This window comes from Prenolepis imparis, unplaced genomic scaffold (genome assembly GCF_030444845.1).
Source record: "Prenolepis imparis isolate NDT839.2.m4 unplaced genomic scaffold, iyPreImpa1.0 SCAF_36, whole genome shotgun sequence".
Lineage (NCBI taxonomy): Eukaryota > Metazoa > Arthropoda > Insecta > Hymenoptera > Formicidae > Prenolepis > Prenolepis imparis.
Genome location: NW_028141194.1, coordinates 1 through 12,266, shown reverse-complemented (window position 1 = coordinate 12,266; position 12,266 = coordinate 1). Strand labels below are relative to the sequence as shown.

The window sequence follows — 12,266 nt, the reverse complement described above, 5'->3', positions numbered from 1 at the left end:
AGGTACCCCACTACTCAAATAATATTTATAATTTTTTGTATATATGTATATATATATAAAATAAATTTTATATATATTTTATATATAATATATTTATATAAAATATATATATAGAAAAAATTATAAATATCATTTGAGTCATGGGACACCTTGTAAAAAATATTTTAAATAATATAAATATATTTTTTTTTACTAGCAAAAAAAGTCAAAATTATGTTTGAGAATTAATAAAATGAAAGAGAAATATTTAAATATATTGAAGGAGAGAAATTAGAGAAAAGTAATTAAACCTATTTTCCAATTTTTTTTCGTTTCTATTACAGGAAATACTAAATTAGGAAAATGGTCACCTACTTCTATTCGGCGTGCGGGATTATGCGAGGACCATTTTCATCAAGATTCCTTTACAGATGACACGAAGAGAAGACTAAAACGCAATGCAGTGCCAATTCCATATGCATCTCTTATTAATGTATTAAATACGAACGATATATACATCAACCAAAATAGAGAAATGCAAATGGAACAAGTGCCTTATTTTGAGACAAATATAGAAGAAAATGCCACATCAGTATCATCTGCATCTATTTCTGTTGATAATAATATAATAACAGATGAGCAACCATTTTTAAAACAACATTCATTGCGATGTTATCAGCCATCACGTTTATACTTTGATACTGCTGTGGAAGAGGAAGATATAACGCAATGGGTGCATCTTGAACCACTTGAAAGAGTTTCAATGTCTACATCTGATTGTGAAAGAGTTTCAATGTCTACACCTGAAAGAGTCCCTACATCTGTTCCATATAATAACAAAAGAACAGAAAATGAAGAGAATAATACGATACAGAATTTGTACACTCAAATGAATTCTTTAAAATTAGAAAATATTAGATTGCGGAAACAAGTAAGACGTTTAAAATATCGTTTGCGTTGTTTTCCACGAAGACGTAAAACGCCGAAAAATAAAAAACAGAAGAAAAAGATATTAGAAGAAATGATAGACGAACTGGAGCTGCATTCTGTTGCCAAAGCAATGATAAAGTTGCAGTTGCATACACCAAAGGCAAATTATACGGAAGAAGAAAAAAATCTTTCAAGACAACTTTATTATTATTCACCCGCTGCTTTTTGTCGCTTAAGAAAAGCGGGCTGTAATTTTCCTGGACAACGAACTATGCGAAGATGGCTAGAAGAATACGACATACGACCAGGATTTTGCGATCTTATCTTTCAAAAATTAAAGGAAAAGATTTCTCGTATACCGGTGGAGGAAAGAGCATGTGCATTAAAATGGGACGAAATGACTATTAAACCTTACGAAGAATATTCGCTTAAATTGGACCAGATAGAAGGCCTCGTTGATCTCGGATCTCTAGGAAGAAAATCCGAAAGAAGTAAATGCGTTTTTGTATTCTGTCTAGACAGCTTGAATGCGCATCATGCATGGCGACAGCCTTTGGGATATTTCCTTCCAGGAAAATGCATGAAAGCAGAGGAAATAATAATAATAATAAAACAATGTCTAGATAGATTGAGTGAAACGGGTGCAGATGTACAACTTCTTACATGTGACCAAAGCACACCTAATCAAAGTGCTTACGCTCAACTTGGCATTAATCCAGAAAATCCATTCTTTGTATATAATGGGAAAAAATATAATGCATCATTCGATTTCCCACATTTAGTAAAAAGATTGCTAAGTTTCTTAAGAACTCATGAAAATCTTTACTGTGATGGAAAAATTATTGCATCATATTCTGATTTCGAAAAGACATGGTCTGTTGATAGTGCCACAAAAGGAGGTTCTAATTTATTGTCTCATATTACAGAAGCGCACATGCGTCCAAATTGTTTTGAATCAATGAATGTGAAAAGAGCATTCCAGATATTGAGCCACACTTTTGCAGCTGCAATAAGAACAGCTGGTCATGGAAAACAATTAGATTCAATTACATGGCAAGCGACGGCTGATTTTGCAGAGCGCTTAAATAAAATTATTGATGCATGCAACTCTTACAGTATTAATATTTCATTTGGCGGCAAACGACCATTATCGTCTAAAAATCCGGATATTGAAAATCTATTAACAGATTTCATCGATTGGTGCTCAAGATGGTCTAAGTCGGAAAAAAGCATAAGTCAAGTTCCTTGTTTTAAAGGTTTTGTTGTGACAATAAGAGCTATTCTTGAAACTTATAAAATACTCTCAACGCAATATGATGGATTTGAACTTGCGACAGGATTATGCAACCAAGACTCAGTGGAACATTTATTTTCGAAACTGAGACAACGCGGAGGATTTAATCCTAATCCAACTGCAAGAATGATCCGATTGTCTATTAGACACATACTTTCAACAGGATACATACAAACTAGTGACAAAGGCAACACTCAATGTCCAGAAAGTGAAGCTCTTATCAACGAACCAAGTCGACTTGTAAAAAGGATCGAAAATATGAATATGAACAATGACGTAATAGAATATGATGACTTCGAAGACGAAATGCTTCTTGAAAATGACAATATTCTTCTCGAAGAATTAAACATGGAAGAAATTGAAAATGTTGACCCGCTTAATAATTATGATGAAAATGCTATCGCATATTTTGCTGGGTTTATCGCGCGACGAAGCATTCAAAAAAGCAACTGTGACCATTGTCGTAACGATATAATGAAAATGCTTATGGATGAATCGACAGAAAACGAGAAATATATAGAATTTCGCGAATATGAAAATGAAGATGAAGATGCTCCAACAGTAACAAAATTAGTGCGCCCAACGACTTTATATATAAATATTACTAAAACACAATTGATGGCATTTAATCGCACGTGGCAATATCATTGGGCATCTAGAAAAATTCTTGAGAAAATTGTTACTGAATGTGTGCATGCAACGAATAAAATACGTACATCCTGAATGGCTAGATGAAAATAAACCATGTTACAATCATCGGATGCAAGCATTAAAATATATGATTAGAGTGAAATTATATTCTCGAACGAGATACAACAATCGTGCCGCAAAAAGAACTAATATACCTTCAAAAAAGAAAGTCTTTTAAACAAGTAAAAGGTATATTAGAATAAACCATCTTGAGCATTATATAAGACAAAAGAAGAAAAAATATAATAAAAGAAAAATATATGAAATAAAGAATAAAGTAAAAAAAAAAGCAGGAATAAATATTTTAACAGACGTGAAAAAAGTACGTGAAAAAAGGTACGTGAAAAAAGATAGGCTAAAAATGAAAATAAATAAAAAGTAAATAAAATAATAATAAATAAAAAATGTAGAACGCGGAAAAATATTATTTTTTTTATTAATATATTTTAATATTTTCTTTTTTCTTTTTAATATTGTATGTATTTTTCATTTTTGTCATTTAGAAATAGTACTTATTGCGCCTTTGCACTATATGATTGGATTTATTATCAAAAATGTTTGCAAATCATATAGTTTAGCGCAATGAGTATTATTTTCTATAATAATGAGAAAAATACTCATGAATTTTTCAATTTCATAGAAGATCGCAATCACAGTTGAAATAAATTGCATAAATCGTGAACTAGCAAGTCTTATCACGATATAAAGAAAAGGAAAAGCGGTCATGCTAAGAAATTGTAAAATCATGCATTTTCTTATTATCAATGACAATACAAGACATATAATATTAATTAAGTTTTAAGAAAATATAATACAGAAATATATATATATATATATATATATATATATTTGTTGGCATATATGGTATTCTACAATGATTATTATAGAACAAGGTACATACATAGGAATATCGTAAAATGTATAATACACAAGTGATTTTTATTAATCACTTATTAAATAAGATATCTCAATATATAAATAAATGGGAAAAGAGATATCAAAAGATATAACAGATTTTTTCTGTTATTTACAGGAAATCTATATTACATAGATTTTCTCGTGATAAGACCTGCTGGTTTTAGATTTATGCAATTGTTTCAACTGTGATTGCGATCTTTATGTCATGCTTATTAATATATGCCAACAAAAATTATGTTACATAATATAAACTATTATTATTTATAAAATGCTGAATACTTTTAAATGCGTTCTACATTGAAAAAGATAAAATTTTATTATAAATATGTTATATTAAAAAATAATATACGTATACATATATGTGTGTGTTATAATATACATATGTCAATGTAACATATTTTCTTAAATGTTATAGACGTATTACATTTTAGTTACAGGTTTTTATCAATATGAATAATCCATGGGGGGGGTTTTTAGTGGGTGCAAGCCCCACATAACCCCGGGGCCGACCCCGAGGTATGCGCCGTAGACATTTTCCCCTTCGGCTCCAGGCAAAAAAAAAAAAAAAACGCGACCGATACTTTTTCATTCAAAAAAAACATCCTAAATAATTTGAAATTTAAGTTTTGTTAATTGTTTTAACAATATGTATTTAATTCTATTTTTTAAATATAAAAAAAATTTTGTGCAATATATGGAATCGAACTCGAGTCTTCAGCGTGAAAGACCGAGCATTTTCTCGCAGAGCCATAATTACAATATACTTAAACATTATCGTTATTTATAGTACATATTTGCCTCAAGTTATGCAGTCTTTTTCTTACAAATTAAAAACATTTTTGACTTGATTTCCATATTTTTCGATTTATTTCTTACTATGCTTTGTTTTATTTCAAGGATGGACAAGGGAAAAATAATTTCGTTGCACATTTACAAAATGCTTTGATCAAATTGGATGTAGTTTATTATAAATATATCGCAAAAATAACATTTAATTAATAATTTATAATTTATGGATATATAGAAAATGGACGATCGCTTATTTACTAGTCGAAAAAATGAATCTAGCACGGATATGAATCACAAATCGAAAAGTGGATGTAATTTAGCACGGACATGAACCAAATGAACGATGGTATCGAAAAGTGGATGTGGCTACGTAGTTCCAATTCCTAAAAGTGGATGCACGGCGCTGCTGTACCGCCTAGTAAAAGCGTCCCACGAAAATCGCCGGCATGGCCTCTCTCAGGCTTCTCTCTGATAGCATTTATATTCTGTGTTTTTGCTGGGGTAATATAATATAGCAAATAGTGAATATGCGCGTGCGTGCGCGTGTGCGTGCGTGTGTGTGTATAGGGGAAAGTTTGCTAAATCGTACCGTTCGTTAAATCGTACCACTACTGTTATTCTTAAACAGAGTTAAAATATTTTAAGATGTTAAGCGCTGTTGTATCACATCTATTCTCACTCGAATGCCTCAAGATTTGTTTTCTTTCTCAACCGATCCGTTAATTTGTGTGACATTAATGAATTTATTCTGTGTGATTTTTATGTAATATTTGGCAATTCGGCACTCCGTGCATAAACTATTACATTGATAGAGATAAGCAATTAAACTTATTATTATAGTAATTTTTTTCATTTTATTTAAGCCTGTATATGGAAGCGCTGAAAAATCGGCAATATGTTCATAATTTTTTTCACAAATTTTACAAATCAATGTAAGTTCGGTAAAACGTACCACTAACTTTTTCTTATATCATACAAGTACGATTTATAAATTAATTGTTTTATTTACGTATAGTTATTTTTCTTGATATTCAGGTGGACAACCGTAGAAAATATTATCAAATTTTATACCTATATTGAGATAATACTTATTTATATTCTTGATGATACAAAAAGTATTTCTGGTAAATATGTGAAGAGAACTTATGTTTATAAATATGACAATTTTATAGATATGTTTTGTTGCAGATTGAGAATTTTTGTAAAAAATAAAACTTTATCTTTGTTACAAATTTTTAATTTTATTGTTTAAGGTACGATTTGAAAGTTTATGGATAGATGTGTGTGTTTGTGTTTGTTTGTTTGTGTGTGTGTGTGTGTGTGTGTATACACTTTAGTAAACCGGTATTGTAAATTGCACCACACACAAATTCCATTATTTCTTAACTATCAATTTACAATATGTTTAGAACAATGATGTTCATGTTTAGCGTATATCATTGACGGAGAACTAAAGTTTCAAATAAATATAAAAATTTTGTCATTTTTCTTTTTGATAATTTTATTGCAATTATAATATTTACCTTAGAGGGTACGATTTAGCATACTTTCTCAAATATTATATATATATATATATATATATATATATATATATATATATATTTATAGAGCACAAACATATTTTATAATTAACATGAATACTTACGAATAAGTAGAGATACTATGCCGGTTCTAACCCATGGGACTCCGAGGGGGGTGCGGGGCGCGGGGGGTTCTCCACGGCGAGGGGTATGACGTCACGCGGGGCGGGGGTATCTCGATGGTGCGGGGGCTGACGTCACGCGGGTGGAGGGGATGTTTCGACAAAGGAGGGGGAGTTTTCTGAGTGCAATATTTGTAGATGGTATCTTTACGACTTTTTTATGAGGGTTCTTAGACATTTTCCCAAAAAGGTATAGAACAAGCGCCGATGATTGACAATTTTGTACCCTCGTTAGTATAATTTTATTACGGAAGCGCCGATGTCCGGCTGCTCGAACTTGTCAACGGAGCGTTCTAGAATCCATAAAACTATGTTTTTTTCATTTTATGTCCATAAATCATTAGGATATTATGGAAAGAAATGAAGATTTTAGGGCCGACGCTGTGACGAACATGTCAAACGTTATTTATAGGTGCAAATGTAAAAGCGTTGACGTTGGGCAGCTTTGTACCCTCGCGGAAAATCGGTCGTAAACGAGAGCGAAACATCTTCCTTAATATTTTTTAAGGAAGAATGCAACGTATCGGCGCCAACGTTCGGCTGCTTGTAACCGGAGCGTTCTAGAATCCATAAAACTATATCTCTCATTTTATGGACATTTTATCATTAGGATATTATGGAAAGGAATGAAGATTTTAGGACCGACGCTGCGACGAACATGTCAAAACATTATTTATAGGTGAAAATGTAAAAGCGTTGACGTTCGGCAGCTTGTATCCTTACTTCTCTATCCATAAAACCGATATCTCGGGTAACTATCTTTTGAGATACGCCAAATGTTAAAAAAGGAGACAGAATTAGGTGAAATATATAAGGAGGATGAGAGCGCGTCAAACCATAGTACGATTTGAAAGCGCATAGATGCAGCGGTGAAAAAAGTTTAGTGGTTACTTTCTTGTATTAGAAGTGTCAGTGGCATAATAGTGAATAAAAGAAATAATGGAAAACATCGAGCAGACTGAACGCGACCTGTTGGAGCGGTCCCGCCAAGTCACCACCTTGGGCGAATATTTTGAATGGGTGCTGCGCTGCGAAGAGTTTATCGAAGAGCTCGAAGAAAACAGCCGTAACAAGCGTCCGCGACTCTCGATTGGATATAGACAATCTTTGGTGGCTAGAATCGCGCGACTCGAGGGTGCAAAAATTCGATTGCAGAAAGAGTTTATATCCAGTGGTGGTGGTGAATACAGTGGCGACAATAACGCGGAAAGACTCGTTTGGCGAGAGATTGATACGGCGTTCGAGAGCCGCATCTTGACCGGTGCGGTAATAAACAATAATTACATAGAGCCTCGTCAATTTCTCGAGGATGCCAAAGACATTGTGATTGAACACGTGCAGAAAGTGATGCAAAAACACATTAATGTAAAAGTGAACACCGTGTTTAATGGCGAGTTTGTGTCCGGTGATAAACGCACCAACAAAAGTGTCAATACAAAAAACTATGAACTCTTTCACACGTCCGATTTACACGAGTGGTACGAGCGCCGCGTTATTGAGCCCACGCTAGCATCGCTAGAAGAGTTTCAAGAACGCGATAGTGGTTGGGCGTTGTCACAAATAATTAACTTGACTATAAATATAAACAAGTATAATTCAATGCGCGCGGGGTGTTATCTAAACTTGCCGCGAGAAATTGTGACAAAGAGAGCGGTGATGAACGTGCGATCAACGGACAATGCATGTTTCGCATGGTCAGTGGTGGCCGCTTTGCATCCAGTTGCAAAATATAGTGAGAGAACATCGTCATATCCGCACTATACGACAGTGCTAAATTTACAAAACATTGAGTTTCCGATGACGCTGAACCAAATAAAAAAGTTTGAACATATAAACGATATCTCAATCAACGTCTACTGCATCGAGAGGAAGAAGGAACTATCAATTGTTCCGATACGACTCGCCGATCGGAAAAGAGAAAAACATGTGAATTTGCTATACGTGGAGGAGGACGACAACGTTGGACATTTCGCATGCATCAAAAATCTATCCCGGCTTGTCAGCACGCAACTGAGCAAACATGATCACAAGAAATATAGTGAAGAATATACTGATTAGATTTGTCGAGACACCATTCAATTTATAATAATGCCTGCTTCGTGAAGTTCCTCGATGATCGACAGGATCTCATTGTCGATCAGCGTCACTCGTATCGGGAAAAAAATGCCTATCAACAAATTTGGATTATTCGAACCAAGAAATGATGCAACCGGCACAAGCGGTTCTTGGGATAGATTGGTGAAAAGTTATGTGCACGAAAACGCTCTGTGTCGCGTCGTTACGGACTATGACGCAAGGTCGCGGAAGATTCGTCGTGTAGCGCAACCTGAGGCTGACACCGATCCCGTCAACAAACTGTATGTAGAATCCTGCGTTAAAAGATTGATGAATTAACAGAAAGAATCAGATGAGAAGCTGACTTCGTTCGAGAAGGATGTGCGGGCAATACAGATTGTGATAAACGAACTTCAACGCGCGACTAACGCTAACTCAGAAACGGCTATCAATTTGAATGAGCAGCAGTGAACGAGTTAGGAGCGGCTATCGAACGGTTATCGAACATCTACGAAGGGTTATCGAACGGCTACGAACAATTATCGAACAGCTACGAAGGATTATCGAACTACTATCTAACTACAATGAGTGGTAGTGGTAGTGAACGGCCTAGCAACAGCTGCGAACGAGGCTACCAACAACTCAAGCAGGGCTGCGAACGGGTCAGTAACGGCTGCAAACGGGTCAGGAAAGGCTACGAACGGATTAGAAACGACTGTGAACAAGGCAGCGAACGAATCAAGAACGAATTTCGAATGGGTCAAGAACGGAAGTAAACAACGCAAGAATGGCTCAAGAACGGCTCAAGAACGACTACGAACGGCTCAAGAACGGCTCAAGAACGGTTCAGGAAGGGCTGCGAACGGGTTAGGAACGGCTACGAACGGCTCAAGAACGGGTCAAGAACGGCTACGAACGGGTCAGGAACGGCTCAAGAACGGCTATTGAAGAACGACAAACGAAAATGAATCATAAAACGAGCGACAAACGGCGATCGAGAAAAACCGACGAAGCGAAGAAACAACACAGTTTGGAGAAACGGCAGTTGGTGAACGAACTGCACGCGCCGGCAAGGAAAAATTTTCCCCGAAGACACGTCATAGTGCGGGGATACGATGACCTGTGGCAAGCTGACATCGTCGAGATGCGTCCGTACTCTCGTTTCAACAGAGGTTACCACTACATACTCACCGTCATCGATGTGTTGAGCAAGCATGCGTGGGCCATTCCACTCAAGAGTAAAGGTGGAACCGAGACGGCTGACGCTATCGCCGAGATAATTCGAGATAATTCGAGATAGCAAGAGATGCCCGAGAAACATGCAAACCGATATGGGGAAAGAATTTTATAACGCCGACGTGCAACGGCTTATACGGAAACATAACATCAATCACTATTCTACATATTCGGTATTGAAGGCATCGGTCGTCGAGCGATTCAATCGCACGCTGAAGAACGACATGTGGAAGATGTTTACGCTGAACGGAACTTACAAGTGGATCGACGCGTTGTCGGAACTCGTATCGGATTACAACGCGCGCAAGCATCGAACGATCGGGATGCGACCCGCCGACGTCACCCCCGCGATCGCTGATAAACTTTTAAAAACGGTATACAGGGTGATTCGAAACAACCGTTTGTCCTTAAAATGTCGTATTCCTGAATGAATTCTGAGACGATTTTTCCTTTGCCAAAATTTTATCCGAAGCTTAGTTTTCAAATTATAAAAGGAAAAATTTAGCGAATTACGGCACGGGTACGGCCGGTAGGCAGGAGCGGCGCAACTCATCCGACGCGGGCGATTACGCGAAGCGCTCGTTGCGATCAGCTGTTATCTCCACGCGATGTGTGTGTGTGTGTGTGTGTGTGTGTGTGTGTGTGTGTGTGTGTACATACACCCTCTTTCTCTCTCTATCTCTCTCTCTTACTTATTCTTACCTTATAGAGATGTCTTCTGATGAATAATTGTACGACTGGAATGGATCACAACGTTGACGTTGACACAGACGTTGACACACCGTGACACACCGAATAATAAACGATTCTTTTTTTATAAATTGTATTATCGACACTTTGATGAATACACTCACGCAATCAGAGAGAATTTTCTCTTAGAATTTACCCTGAGAATCATGATAATCATGGGACAATATGGTATGGAAAGAATTTTTTCAAAATTTCTCTGATTAATATTTATCACATTAAAAATAATAATATCTATCATAATAAAATATAAAATATGTTTGATTAATTTTACTATGCAGTTTAGTAAAATGAATCAAACATATTTTATATTTTATTATGATAGATATTATTATTTTTAATGTGATAAATATTAATCAGAGAAATTTTCATAAAATTTTTTCCATACCATATTGTCTCACGATTACCATTATTTTTAGTGTAAATTCTAAGAGAAAATTCTCTCAGACTTGATCAAATATTATTTATTAATCTATCACAACACTCAATCACAATTCGCGGTTACTACCGATTAATTATTAAAAATTACTTTTTAAAAACGCGTTAAATGTACATTACTCGTCGCGGACAACAATACAGTCTACGACAACAGACTGCGGCGACGCCGACGCGACGATAATAATCGCGCGGCGTTGCCGAACGTGATTGACGCGAGATTCGCGAGACGCTACCGTGTCTTGTGATTAATCGAAGCCTTTGTATTATGAATGCGCTAATTTAGAAAATGTATAACAAAGTTATTAAAAAAAAAAGTATTATAACGTATTATAATACGTTATAATACTTTTTTTTTAAATAACTTAACATTATACGTTTTGCTTTTTCTTTTCTCAGCGAGACGTGAGAAAAATAATTATTTTATGTTTTTTTATTGTTTTGCGAACAAGATGTTCCACGTATAAATATGTTGGTCGCTCTGAAAAGAGCGGATTGGTTTTGGTCGCTCTGAAAAGAGCGGATTGACTTTGGTCGCTCTGAAAAGAGCGGATTAATTTATATCTTTAAAAAATTTATAATAGGTGCTCAAAATGAGCACCATCCATCCTTATGCAAGCTCTCATGCGTTTAAGTAAATTTAATTGGACGTTCTCCATTACTTCCTCTTCGATATTCCAAATTGCATATCGCAATCTGATTTCCAAGTCGTCGACGTCCTCGGGAAGCGTCTTCGGGAAACGATCTACTTTTCTCAGAAAATTTTCGCAAAACGTTCGTCTTGCATGATAATCTTCTGGTCGTAAATGTTGCACGCGTGTGTAATGAAATGCGTGCAACTTTTTTTCTTGTTTGGTTGGAAGGACACTGCCAGTCTCGTTTTGTCTCTGAGTTCTTCGTATGACGGGAGCAGATGGATGATTGATTGCATTATCGATCTGCATCTTATATTTATACGATTCGCGGGAGGCCGCTGTCGCGGGTGTCGCGTGCCGCTATTCGACGCGGAAGGCGTGGAGGGGGAAATCGCGACACCCCGCGGATTGTATAAATAAAATGAAGATTGATAATGCAATCAATAATCCTTCGATTATTACAAGCGTTAAGAGGACGATATGGCAGCGTACACAAACGAAGAATACTACGATATGCTAATGGCACTCGGCGAGTGTCACGGGCAGTATCACGTAGCTGCAAGACGATACGCCGATTTATATCCAAATCGAGCAAGACATCCGTCAGCTCCTGTCATACTACGAGCAGCTCAGAGACTATACGAGACTGGCAATGTCCTTCCGAATAAACACGAAACAGGAAGAAATCGTGATGCAAAAAATTTGCGAAACACTGCAAAAAAAAAGTATTATAACGTATTATAATACGTTATAATACTTTTTTTTTTAATAACTTTATTATACATTTTCTAAATTAGCGCATTCATAATGCAAAGGCTTCGATTAATCACAGTACTCTGCGTTGATACCACTGCTT

The 12,266-nt window shown here is 35.9% G+C and overlaps 1 protein-coding gene and 1 pseudogene across 1 annotated transcript; both read left to right on the top strand.

The window, feature by feature from the left end:
* Positions 1 to 2,329: 2,329 nt before the first annotated feature.
* On the top strand, positions 2,330 to 3,071 carry LOC145947009 (uncharacterized; annotated as a pseudogene).
* Positions 3,072 to 7,241: 4,170 nt separating this feature from the next.
* On the top strand, positions 7,242 to 10,380 carry LOC145947007 (uncharacterized). Its single transcript, XM_083056784.1, has 2 exons — positions 7,242 to 8,228; positions 10,303 to 10,380. Exons 1-2 carry the CDS (start codon positions 7,242 to 7,244, stop codon positions 10,378 to 10,380), a joined length of 1,065 nt encoding a protein of 354 aa, XP_082912910.1.
* Positions 10,381 to 12,266: the final 1,886 nt, after the last annotated feature.